Source organism: Prenolepis imparis, unplaced genomic scaffold, assembly GCF_030444845.1.
Source record: "Prenolepis imparis isolate NDT839.2.m4 unplaced genomic scaffold, iyPreImpa1.0 SCAF_13, whole genome shotgun sequence".
NCBI classification, from domain to species: Eukaryota; Metazoa; Arthropoda; class Insecta; order Hymenoptera; family Formicidae; genus Prenolepis; species Prenolepis imparis.
The window spans coordinates 834,455-849,261 of record NW_028141171.1 but is presented as its reverse complement, the minus strand read 5'-3'; the positions used below and the strand labels follow the sequence as shown (position 1 = coordinate 849,261).

Sequence of the window (14,807 nt, the reverse complement as noted above, 5' to 3'; positions counted from 1 at the left end):
ATAATAATTCGCAGAGTGAACTAATATACAACATGTAAGACACGGGCGCTTATTAGACTTGGCAATTTATTGCTTTTTCACTTCTACTTTTTTATCGATATTTTATGTATCGTCAGCGCGATAGAGAGACAAGGAGAGAACGAGTATTAATTCTTGTCTAACATGTAGTGGCAATTGTAGATTTATAGGCTAACAAATATGTATTACTTAATTACTTTTTGATTATATTGATGTTACTGTATAAGAATACTTGCTCCATATAAATCGTGATGTAAAGAACATACGAGTAACATATTATAAATAGCTCAATGCAAGGTGTTCGGTCTGTCACCCTGAAGACTCAAGTTCAAGTCTATCAATATGATTTTTTTTAATAATATATTAGAATATATAAAAATTATTTAAAAAAATATATTTTTAAAGGCGATTAACTTTAAGAATTTTTAAATATTGAAAAGATCAATTATTTTACAACTATCATATACATAAAAATGCAAAATAATTCCGTGAATAAATTAATGTATCCTGTAATAAATCAATAATTAATATATATATATATATATATATATATATATATATATATATATCAGGGACCCGGACCAAAACCGATAACCGTTCCATAACCGTTTTTTTAGTAGAACAGAAACCGTAAACCGTATTGAAATTCTGATAAATTTATAACACCGGAACCATAACCGGACCGTTAAATTATTTTCGGTTTACGGTTCTTTTCGGTATTTTTTTCTGTTTTTGCGCAAATGACGGAAGTGTCATGATAACTGTCTCCTCGAAGTGCAATATTATACAATTATAATTATAAGAGTATTTTTGTGTCGCCAGTGAAGAATAAAATTAAGCAATTATTGTAAACGACCCAACTGGCTTAATTGATCTTTATTAATTCGATATCATATATAAATATACAGACTACGTTTCGACCTTTGGTTCAGGTCCTTAACAAGTCTAAAATTAAAGGATAATACTATATAGAAGGAATCATTTTATAAAAGCATAGCGCAAACCAAGTTGAAAACAACAATTATTATAAAGTAAATGATTAAAACATACCTTACTTAAATTTTTTTTCTTTTTTCAACATGTTACAATTCTCTCTGTACTAAACGTTTCGTATAGATGGTAAAAAACGAACTAAGTTAGACATCCTTTATTATTCTATCACATATAGGGTTTAAATTCTCTGTGTCTTTATGTAGGTTAATCGTGTTGTTAAATTTTTTTATATAAAACATTTCAGCTATCTCTCTTTTCCTAGTATGTGTTTCACGATGTAAAATATTAAAGGTTGTCCATTTAAAGTCATGTAAATATTCATTTCTATGTTTGCTTATAACGCTTTGGTTACATCATTAACAACTTACAATTAGTCGATCACGCTATTTTGTTATCTGATGAACATTTCCATAATAAGAACTTACATATTGTTAAGGGAATCTTGTCTAATAATTGCTAAAGCACGAAACGTAGTCTGTATATTTATATATGATATCGAATTAAGAAAGATCAATTAAGCCAGTTGGGTCGTTTACAATAATTGCTTAATTATAATTATTTTTTAAATGTTCTGAAACGTGTATGTATTATCGCAATAATGATAGCTGTGAAGATATTATATTTTCTGTTTTATATATATATATATATATATATATATAGGTATATATATAAAGTATATATAAATTATATTACTTTAAAAAATTATTATTAATTTTTATGACATATGAAAATATATTTATATATGTATCTATATTATATATACCTATATCTAAATATATTTTTATGTATAATATGAAGTGTTGTTTATTTATGGCATAAAAATTAATAATAATTTTTTTAAGTAATATAATTTAGAAATTAATTTAATTAGAAAAACAAAAAGTAAAAATTTTTAAAAACCGGAACCGTAACCGAAAAAATCATAATTTAAACGGTTTCGGTTTTTTTATTTATCAAAAAACCGAAACTGGAACCGGAACATATATTTAGATTATATATATTGATTACTGATTTAGAGAGATAGATTTATTACTGGATTAATTTATTTACCGAATTTTTTGCATTTATATATACAATGTGTTTGTAGTTGTAAAATTATTGAAATATTTTCAATATTTAAAAATTCTTAAGTATCGCCTTTAAAAATATATATTTTTAATAATTTCTATATATTCCAATAATAATAAATATAAAAAAATATATATATATACCGATAGACTTGAACTCGAGTTTTCAGGGTGATAGACCGAACACCTTGCATTGAGCTATTTATATGTTATTCATAAGTTCTTTATATTATTCTTTATGCAGCTGATATTTTTATACAGTAACATCAATAAGAAATCAAGATAACACATACTTGTCAATCACATATATATACATATATATATATATAAACTTATAAATATTTTAAATATTCTTTCTAAATTATACATATAATAATCCTTAAAAAAAATATATATTTTAATATTTAATAAATCATTATTCTATAATTTGAGATACATAATATATGCGAGATACGGCATACAATAAGATACAATTATTGGAAGATATTGTTAGGAGCAAGATCTAAGATATCGTTATCCTCGTTTTACATATACAGAGAAACAAAGGTAATACGACGCCGGTTCTTGTTGACATTATCTTTCAATAATCGCATCCGTGTCCTCAACATATTAGTATTTGTGCCTACATGGACGCTACTACATACGCGATGCAAGAGAGACAAAGACAGAACGATTATCTCTCTCCTTGTCAAGCTGTCAGTATGTTACCACGAAAATTTCCCCAGTTCCTTAGATCTAGTGAGAATCGTATCGTCCAGATTTCTCATCAAATAAGTGACATAGCTTCGTGATTTTTTTTAAATATATTCTTTATATAATAATGCAATCAGCTAAAGAGCCCGATTTTGCATTTTTGCTCTTAAAAATTTATAATAAATTAAATACGGACTCGCGGCTAACCCAACCTTACCCGTTGCTAACTGCACATTTCCCCAAGTTTATTAAAAAATTTTATTTTCACCTTTTTTTAATAAAATAGCTCTTTAGCTGATTACAGTCGAGCTTACTGATTAAGAATATCGTAAATTTAATGAGATTCATTCAGTATTCTGGCTAAAATCTGGATTATACGAATCCGTAATTCCCGGCCGGCCGACAGGCGTCTCCACCGTGTCGCCTGCCGACCCTTATTTTGGCTAAAATCTGGACTATACGAATCCGTAATTCCCGGTCGGCCGACAGGCGTCTCCACCGTGTCTCCTGCCGACCCTTAAATATATCGTACATGTATATATTTCGAAATGACGATGTTTCTTTTCAAATAATAAAACATTTATTCACAGTATTTTTTTAAAAGAAAAATTTAGCTCAAATTTATAATATATATATACACACCCAGACAGCCAAATCTGTTTGAACAGATTTTGCCAAACGTCTGCTATATATTTTTGCTAGCAAAAAACTGCAGATTGTATACAAAATCTGTTATATGAAATAATGATAGCAGAATGTTGGCAGAAATGTTACAAAACCTGCTGACATAATTTGGTAGCAAGTCAGCAGCAGAAACCAAGTAGGATTTGTATAAAATTATCATAGCAGATTGGCGGCAGAAACCGAGCAGGATCTGCTAGGAATCTGCGCAACGCAGTTTGATGTCAGATTAGCGGCAGAAATCGAGCAAGGTTTGCATGCGCACAATCTGATGACAAATTGACAACAGAATTTGCACTTTGCAGTTATTTAATAGTTCCTTCGCTTACTGCGATGTATTTTCTCGCAATTAAATTTCTGTTAAAAATACATATAAAGTCTGCAAAAGTCGTGGCCTATTAATAAAAGATCAAAAGTATATTTCTATCAGTTTTAAACTGATTAGAATCAATAGAATAAATGGAAAATTATCCATTTACTTCCTATATTGATTTATTTCCTATATTTAAAGCATAAAGCAAGAATTTAATTCTCACATATAAATAATTATATCTTAAATTTTAAAAATTAATTTATATTTACAATTTATTTTATTATTAAAATTTAATTAAATTGAACATTTATTATATGAGATATAACTATGATATAACATATATGTTATACATTAAATGTCATTTATGAAAAGAAAATTATAATTAATCTATAACAACTTATGCATCTGTTATATTTATTTAAAAATATTTAATTTTATTAATATATTTATGTTCAAATTGCAAGAAACTGCAGGTCCTGCTCGATTTCTGCCGCGAATTTGCTGTCAGATTGTGTTTGACAGATCTGCTTAGTTTTTGCCGCCAATTTGCTGTCAGATTGTGTTTGACAGATCTGCTCCGTTTCTGCCGCCAATCTGCCATCAAACGTATTGTGCAGATCTGTTCCATTTCTGCCGCCAATCTGCTGTAATGTTATGTCAGCAGAATCTGCTGACAAAACACAAGCTCAATGCGGACGCAGTTGATGTCAATCTGCCGCAATACTCTGATTGGATTTGCTGCCAATCTGCCGACATACTGCTAACATTTTGCTTACTGGGATGTTATATACCCAGATAGCAAAATATTAGCAGCATGTCGGCAGTATGACAGCAGATCTGATCATGACTTTACGGCAGATTTCTATCCACTGTGTCCGCAATTGATAATATTCTGCTAGCATAGTTAGTAAGCAAAATCTGACAGCAGATTGGCAGCAGAAACCGAGCAGATCTGCACATATAGTTTGATGGCAGATTGGCGGCAGAAACCGAGCAGATCTGTCAAACACAATCTAATAGCAGATTGGCGGCAGAAATCGAGCAGTTCCTTGCCATTTGAACATATAAGTATAATAAAATTCAATATTTTTCGATGAATATAACAGGTGCATATTAAGATGTGTTATCCGCTAATTATTATTTTTTTTTCATAAATATGATATTTAATATATAACATATTATATTGTATGTAGTTATATCTCACATAGCAATTTTTTAAATGTTCAATTTAATCTATTAATTAAATTAATAAAATAAATTGCAAAAATAATTAAATTTATAATTTATAAAATTTAAGATATAATTTATATGAGAATTAAATTCTGCTTTATGCTTTAAATAGAAAGTAAATGGATAATTTTCCATGTATATATCCTATTGATTCTAATAAGTTTAATATTCTCATGATAGACTTGTCAGATATCAAAAATTAAACTGATAGAAAAATATACTTTTGATCTTTTATTAATAGCCACGACTTGCAGACTTTATATCTATTTTTAACAGAAATTTGATTGCGAGAAAATACATCGCATAGCGGTAGGCGAAGGAACTATTAAATAACTGCAAAATGCAGATCCTGTTGTCAATTTGCCATCAGATTGTGCGCGCGCAAATCTTGCTCGATTTCTGCCGTCAATCTGACACCAAACTGCGTTGCGCAAATCCTGCTCGGTTTCTACTACCAATCTGCTATGATAATTCTATACAAATCCTGGTTGATTTCTGCTACTGACTTGCTGCCAAATTATGTCAACAGATTTTATAACATTTCTGCCAACGTTCTGCTATCATTATCTGATATAACAAGTTTTATACCAAATCTGCAGTTTTTTTTGCTGGCAAAAATATATAGCACACAGTTTTAATACATGCTCTTGACAGATTTGGCTATCTGGGTAAGTATAGATTCCTTGTAATATTCTGCATAAAAATTATAAGGGTAAAATAATAAAAAATTGAACGATTTACAAGATATTTTATATCTTAACCTGACATATTTTTATATAAAATACAAAATATTTCGTAAAATTTTTAGTTTTCAATAATTTTATCTTAATACCTTTTATGCATAGAATAATTAGACGAATCAATTAATGCAAAGAAAATGCAGTTTAAAAAAAAAATATACGATTTGCTAACATGCAACTACATATTTTTTTAAATATGCCAGATTAAGATGTAAAATATCTCGTAAAATTTTTGGCTATTTTAACCTTAAAATTTTTTGGCTATTTTAACCTTAAAATTTTTTGGCTATTTTAACCTTAAAATTTTTTATGTAAAATGTTACAAGAAATTTATTTACATAAAACACTTAGCAGGGTAATTTCATTTTAAAAAATCAAGTTGACCTTGAAATGACCTTCAAAACCGTCACTTACAAACATTTATAACATTTAAAAAAATCATGTCTTTTTTGAAATACTGCAACTTTTATTTCAAACATTTTTCTCTAGAAATATTTTTAGAGATAAAAATTTGTAATAGTTTATTTTGAACACTCACAATCAGTATAATGTAAGAATAAAAGCGATACGTGATTAACAAAAATATGATTTCAAAAAATGGCGGCACAATATTATAGAATTTAATGGGAACGTCCATCCCGATAATATACAGAATTTTGTATCTATGTATCTAATCGGAATATAGACAAATGGACGTTTGTACTCTTTTAAAAACTACTGATTAAAATAAAAAATCGCAAACATTTTTATTATTACTTCATTTTTCAAGGATTCTCTTGTAGTAAAATATTTTATTTCACAAACAATTTTTTGAAACATTGATATATTCAATTTAAATGTTTTAAAATATATTTATACATGCAGGGAAAATTAAAAATTAAAGTAAGCTATAATTATATCCCCATATTAATTATTAATTTAATTATATCTTTTTATATTGGCATTGTTATGTTACACTTAAAGTGAAAGTTACAATATCGTACAATTATTGTACAACAAATTTAATATGATGTATAAAGTTTCACAATTTCTGTCATTTCTTGTATAATTATTCTTGTAATCAAATGTAAAATGATCGATACAATCGTTGCAATTAGTGTTACTTTGAAATTGTGAGAAATTTACGATGTTGCGATTTAATAATGCCGAAACATTTCGCGTGTTTATACTGAAATATAAAGTAAATATATAAGTAGATAATTATATTGAGAATAATTAAAATTGAGATTGAATACAAATCAACAATAATTCCAATAAAGTAATGCCAAGAGCATAATGCCTGGTGTATAATGAATCCATACAATATTTAATACAGATAAAACAAATTATTAATAAAATGCATAATCGCAAATGTTGCATGTGGCACAATTTAGTCGATGATGCAAATTGAAAATCGATTAGGACTATTCATCAATATTATCGGGATCCACATCATCAGGTAGCATGGAATATTTGTTGGAAGCTACAAAATTCTGCAAAAAAATCTTAATATTATATACCATTCATTAATGTAGTTATATACAATAATTAAGTTTTCTCACCGGAGCTTGTTCATCCTTTGCCTTTGGCATTCTGCTAAGTTCATCTTTCTCTTTGTCTTTATGATCTCTATAATAACAAAATAAATAAAGTACAAATAAGCACAAAATATGTGTTATGTAAATATATTCATAAATATCTCTCTTTGTGAATACCTTTCCAAAGTCGCACGAGTATCTTTCTCAGTAGATTTGTGATATACTTTAAATGTTGATGGTTCAGGACGCGAAGTTGTTTTGGACTCATTTTGCTCTTCTATTTTGCAAATACATTTCAATTAAATACATTGCAAGTCACATTTATTAGTATTTTTCGCTAAAGGATTAAAAACAAAGATTTCATAAGTATCTGAAAAATAATATTTACCAGAACGCGCTGAAGCAAGTTGAGATTGCGGCGCGGATTTCTCGACTCGAGTAGCTCTGTCTTCTTCTGATCGCCAAGTTGGTCGGCCTCTTTCCTTATCGTCGCGTCCTTCCTACAAGCGGCAATTATTTAGCATGCATTGTCATATTTTTTTTTAATAATCCAAATTATTTATGTACAAAATGAAATACTTACGCCATTACGTCGATCTTTACGTTCTTTGCTGTCCCTGGAAGAAAAATATCAAAATTTTTTATAAAAGTAAAGGCTGAGCGTTCTTTTATATTAATTTACAATACCGTAAGTAATTTTTCCAGTCTAAAGCGGTTAACTTCCGGTACAAAGTTTAAGAACGGAAAATTTTTTTAAAATTATTATAGTACCCTCACTATAACTCAATCGCCATATACTTGCAGTTGTGCAATATACAGGTGTGTCAAATATATACACATATCTCTACTCATGTTTTAAGTATTAGCAAATTCGATTAAATGTTAAAGGCTGCAAATTAAAGGCTATCATATACAAATAGTAGCATAAGTAATTAAAGCAGGTAAAGTTATTATCGTTATTCATATTGAATAACAATAATAATTCATAATATTAATTATCTTACTATTTTAATTACTTATGTATATATTTCTTAAAGAATCAGGCACCATAATCCTATATGAAATTAGATCTTGGTAAAATCAACTGGTTTTCTCATATGTTGTAGTTTATGACCTGCTGAACAAAAGATGTGGATAGGCTCAAAGATCATAATGGATAGTTACTGACCTACAACCTATCAATTATACGACAATCAATCAAACAATACTCGTAGAGCCTGAGTTTTTCGTGTTTGATTGGCTGTAAGTCAGTAAAAGCACGTGATGTTCCGATATTACTGCCAGTACTGAAAATATATAATATACGTAACATAAACTATAGATTTTCAGTACTGACAGTAATATCGGAACATGCTCGAAGTATGATCATCAAATGCTTTTTTTAACTTTTCATAACAATCCATGGCGATCTCTTACAATTTTACACAAAATTTATCGTATATCTTTCAATATTTTATCGCCCCATAACAAAAATGATGATATATACTTATGAAAAATATTATAATAATACATGAACGTAATCAAACGAATCAAAACTTGTACTGTTTTTAAAGAAAAGATTATACTTTACATTCCACGTGATTATGATTTTTCAGTTATAGGTATACAAATTATAGCTAAAAATTATGTATGTAATTGAATATACAGAGTGTCCCATTTTATTTTTGTCAGCGAAATATCTCGATAGTACATAGTTTTAGAAAAAATGTTTCAAACAAAAGTTGTATAGCTTCAAAGAGCACATAAGATAATGGCAAAGACTTGACATTGGATAGTCATTTGAAGGTCACATAAAGGTCACCTTCAATTTCTTAAATGGAACCTACTATTTTTCATTGCATATTCTTGTAACTTATCTCGAGAGCTTTCCAAAACACTATAATGTATTTTTTGAGTTATAAGGTTTAAAGTTAACAATTTTTGGCATAAAATGTAAAATATTTTGTAAAATATTCAATTTTACGTAATCTTACCTTAATACTTTTATGCACAGAATAACGAGACCAATCAATTGGTGTGAAAAAACACATAGTTGCTTTTAAAAAAAAGTACGCAGCTGTATGTTGCAAATTACATACTTTTTAAAGCAATTATGTGTTTTCTTTATACCAATTGATTGGTCTCATTATTCTGTGCATAGAAGTATTAAGATAAGAATACCGAAAATTGAATATTTTACAAGATATTTTACATTTTATGGCAAAAAATTGTTAACTTCAAACCTTATAACTCAAAATACTTAAGAGAAAAATACTTAGTGTTTTGGAAAACTCTCGAGATAAGCTGCAAGAATATGCAGTGAAAAATATTAGGTTTTATTTAATAAATTGAAGGTGACCTTCAAACGACTATCCAATGTCAAATCTTTGCCACTATCATATGCCCTTTGAAGCCACACAACTTTTGTTTGAAACATTTTTTTCTAAAACTACGTGATATCAAGATATTTGACTGACAAAAATAAAATGGGACACCCTATATATTGTATGGTAAAGAATAATAACAATGAAATAATAGATAAAAATAGAATAAACAAATAAATAAATATATAAATATATAACAAATATATAAATAATATATAAACCTTACAATTATGAGTAAAACTTTTTCACTGCAATGGCCACTAAATTGACCTTTAGCCAAGGAAATGAAATTAATAAGCAACGAGTACATGAAAATATATGCAGTGATGCAAAAAGTTTCGTAACGGTCAAATATCTTGGAAAATAATGACTATGGAAGAAAATGTTAAATACAAAAGTTTTAGAAAATCAAATGGTCAGTCAGACATCCGTCTTACTTAATATATGTATACATATATTTGATTACTTTATTAGTCATTATTCCACTCTGTTATTATTCTTTTTCATATAATATTCAATCATATATAATTTTTAACTACAATATGTATGTATATATGTGCTTAGTGCTTATATGTGCAAATGTAAAATTCAGAAAAAGTGACGCCTTGTTACATTATTGTTTTCCACCAGAAGCCAAAAAATATTTTTGACCTAAATCTTAAACATTCGCTCTATTATTATTATATTACTTGTATTATTATATAAATAATATTATAATTATATGTTATTTCAGTGTCGCATCTATGCACACGCACACAATATATTGGTATAAATGCCTTCACAAACCACTGGTGGATCCTTGGGGGGGGGGGGGGGGGGTAAACCCCCCTTGCAAATTAAAAGAAACAGTTTTACTAAATCCGTTTAAAAAATATAAGTAAAGAAAAATAAACGTTAAAGAGCTATCGACGTCGTTGATTCTGGAATAAAAGCTAAACATGAAACCAAAAATATTAAATCAAATAATTTTGCCCCCCCCCCCCCCCATTATCGACGTCAGGATCCGCTAGTGTCACAAACGCTACACTTATGCTATGCAAAAGAAATAAAGTCAATGAAATTATCTCTCTTTGTTCAATGTTATATTGCATGGACATGCATCAAATGGCGATTATACTAGCAATGTGAAAAAATAGATGTGGCTAAATAATTCGAGATGTCAAAAGTAGATATTATAGCCCTGCTATACAGGAAATTTAATTGTTACATTTAAAAAAATGTCGGCATCTGGCTATTCATAAGCTCTAATCTTATTTTTAGATGTCATACATACACTTCCTCTCGGGATCGTGATTCGGCGTAAGACTTAGCAAGACGCTCTTCTATTTCTCGTTCACGGGCAGTAGTATCTACAGGTTTCGCAGCGCCAAAAATGTTGACTGCCGGCACGGGTGTGGGAGCTGGAGCTCGTTGAGTTGATTCCGATCCCGTTGTTGATTTCGATTCCGCCGAACTTTCTTTAGTTAAATCTTCCGAAATTGTAACAGGTTCCACGGGTTTCGTGCGAGGCTGTAGTTGCAATTTTGGTCTTTGTCGCGACTCGGCTAAATAATTATAATTAAATTGAGATATAAATAATTTAATTAGAAATACAATATCCTCTTGTATCTTTTATACCTATATATTCTATAAATAATTATATATTTACGTTTCGCATCTCGGTCTTGCCGGCGATCCCAATCGGAGTCACCATAATTACGACGTGGTCCAAAACTGCTGCTCCTATCCCCGTCCCGATCTTTGCTCCTTCCTCTATCGCCATAACGATTCCAGTCCCTATCTCTACTATCATCTCTAAAGCCACTTCTCTCTTTAAATCCTTTATCATTGTTATCTCTTTCACGCCATGCACCAGGTTTATCATCACATCCTATTTAATATAAGAATATTTTCCATCGTAAAATTGATTTTTATACAATAATTTTTATTTTGATTTATAAAGACAGGATGTTCCATTTTGAAAAATATGCTTAAATATATAAAAATAAAACAAAACATCACGTTTTAGAAAACAATATTTCAAATAAAAGTTGTTTGGTTTTGACGAAGAAAGAAGTTGATATATAATCTTGAATTTTAACTAACATTATTTTTTTCAAAATTATTTGAAAGTCAACCTAGGTTTTTTTAAATGAAACCCTAATCTTTTTACGTAAATCAATTCCTTGCAATATTTAGCATAAAAAGTTATAAAGGTAAAGTAGCCAAAAAGTGAACAGTTTATGAGATATTTTATAATTTGACATAATTTTACATAAAATCTAAAATATATCATAAAATATTCATTTTTCGATAATCTTACCTCAACTTTAATGCATAAAATAATGAAAGAAATCAATCGGTATAAAGAAAATACATAGTTTGTAAGAAAAAGTATGTATTATATAATTTTTCTTACAAACAACTATGTGTTTCTTTTACATCGAGTGATTCCTTTCATTATTTTATGCATAAAAGGCAAGATCGATGAAAAATGAATGTTTTATGAGATATTTTGTAGTTTATGTAAAATTATGTCAAACTTAAGTATAAAATATCTCATAAACTATTTACTTTTTGGCCATCTTTCCCTTATAACTTTTTATAGTGAATATTGCGAGAAATCGATTTATATAAAAATTTATATAAAAAATTAAGATATATATAATTTAATTTTAAAAAACTAGATTCCTTTAAATGATCTTGAAAAATGACTGTAATTAAGATTATGAACATTTCAAACTTTTGTTTGAAACATTGTTTTTTAAAACGCAATGTTTTTTATATATTTAAACATTTTTTAAAATAGGACACCCTGTATACAATTTAGAAAGGATATACATACTGTCTCTATCATCCCGCCGGTCTCTACCGTCGTATCGACTGCGATGAGAATCCTCATCCAATAAATCTTCGCGCGGTCCACTTCTCCAATCGCCAGATGTACGTTCTGGATCATCGTAATTATCTCTACGATTGTCTCTACCCATCCTACCTCGACGATCATCATTACTGCTGTTTGAAACTTCGATTCTTACTCGTCTCGTCTTTATAGTCTGAAAAGAAAAATGTTTGACATAAATGATTTCAAATTTTAATGATGCTAACAAGTATCATTTGCTAACAAATATCTGCTTACTGTATTTGTCATAGAAAGAGCATCAATTAGACTTTGGCGATCCACAAATTCGACATATCCATAACCCCTAATTTTATTTGCGTCTTTTGGCAAACGCATATTAGAAACCTGTGCAAAAAAAAAAAAATACACAATTTGTGACTAGCTTATAAAAATAGAATATTTAGAATTTTATATTTGATCAACATGTAGAACTTAAGATTTGTGTAAACAAAATTTTATATTAATAAGAATATTTGCAGAAATCGACCTTCATATCTGCAAAAAAATCAGCTAGATCAGTTTCATCTACATCATAGGGCAGATTGCTTATGTAGGCTACATATGGAGGACTTGTAGGAATATTTTCCTCATCAATTCCAGGTCCTCGTGCAGCTCGTGGAGCTGTTGGTAAAATAACTGGATCTTTGCTGCTCCTTGATGAATACCCTTCTGTAATGTTAAAAAAATTAATGTAATAAGAAAAAAAAAAATGTGTATATGCTCCAATAGTACTGCATATATCAATATAAATTTATTATTACAGAGAAGTATATATAGCATTCAAATATTTTATCCTTTATTACAATACCTTATAAATTATTTTATCCTATTTTTTATAAATATAAAATAAAATAATTTTTTATGTATCTTACATGTGCACAAAAACAGTACTTATAAGTTAGTATTCTTGGCATGTACCCAGATAGCAAAACGCTAGCAGTATCTCAGAAAATTCAATAACTTTGCAGCAGATTCCGGTATGCTGCATTCTTATTGCGCTTAATTTCTAGCAGCGCAGCTTGCTGATATAGTAGAACAGTAAAAATGCAACAAAAATTGAGCATTATTTGCTATTACAAAATAAAAACAAATATATAGGAAGTATCGTGCAAAATCTATTATATCAGATATTGATATAAAGTATATTTTTTATAATTGTCTCTGATGAAAATTTGATGATTTGAATACGATGTAGATACACATTGTATAAATAAATGAAAAATATGATAGTATAATATATCTTATCGATATCTTGTTATGTTTCTGCCATTATTTTACAACAGATTATCCTGTATTTTTCGCTGTTTTTGCTGCATCTTTACTTTTTCGAGACGGTAATGCATGTTCAATTTCTGTTATATTTTTGCAGACACTAACTGACATAGCAGATGGCAGATCATGTTCAATTGCTGCCAGAGTTCTGCCAACATAATATATGCAGCACATAATTTGCAATACATGATCTTGGCAGACTTGACTATCTGGGATATACAAAGATGTACTTAATCAAGAAAAAAATTTGACTTTTATCATTATTCGAATGAAAATGATTCATCACAGCGAATCAATGGCCTTACCATGCTCATCCTCTACTTCATCAACCCAATTTGAAGATTTCATGGGTATATTAGGAGTCGGCCCGTTTCCGTCAGCCAGAAATGACCATAGATCGACAGTCACACCCTTCTTCTTCTTACCCTTCTTTCCTGCAAAATACGCAAAATCATTTGAACGTGTCATTGTCAAAAGTGTACCGCAGAGCTGGTGTAATATTAAAAGCATGGTGACCACGTCGCGAGCAGTTTGGTTAGATGCAAGCATGCGGAGTAAAAACGGCAATGCGAACGACATTTTCGGGATTATTTTTGCTTCTGAAAGAATCGTTTTCCATCAGGAATCATCAATATGCATAAAATTGTACCTGAAGACATGATAACGATCCAAAATCCACGAAAATACGTGTTACTCAGAATCTATGCGCAGCACACGACCAACTTTACGACCAGTAAAGCATGAACTATATCTGTATGAGATGTATGATGTATATGTTATATGTGACCCATTCTAGGCCGGGTCTACATTGGTCGTAGAATCGTAGATCGTAAGAAAATTGACCAACCACAGTTCATTATTTTTAAAATAATTGACTGTGGTTGGTCAATTTTCTTACGATCTACGATTCTACGACCAATGTAGACCCGGCCTATGGGCCATTCCACAAGAGAAGCCTTCATTTGCGCACAGTACAATTGTACACGTTGCAATTGCACACTGTGCTATTAGGCCGGTATTCATAGTCGGTTCTTATATT

The 14,807-nt window shown here is 29.4% G+C and overlaps 1 protein-coding gene across 1 annotated transcript; it reads right to left on the bottom strand.

The window, feature by feature from the left end:
* Positions 1-6,635: 6,635 nt before the first annotated feature.
* Positions 6,636-14,533, bottom strand: Eif4b (eukaryotic translation initiation factor 4B). Its single transcript, XM_083052665.1, has 12 exons — positions 14,418-14,533; positions 14,074-14,202; positions 12,984-13,165; positions 12,734-12,841; positions 12,440-12,650; positions 11,264-11,485; positions 10,889-11,159; positions 7,836-7,869; positions 7,641-7,752; positions 7,430-7,529; positions 7,277-7,343; positions 6,636-7,207 (listed from the first exon to the last, which is right to left on the bottom strand). Exons 1-12 carry the CDS (start codon positions 14,425-14,427, stop codon positions 7,139-7,141), a joined length of 1,515 nt encoding a protein of 504 aa, XP_082908791.1. The 5' UTR covers positions 14,428-14,533; the 3' UTR covers positions 6,636-7,138.
* Positions 14,534-14,807: the final 274 nt, after the last annotated feature.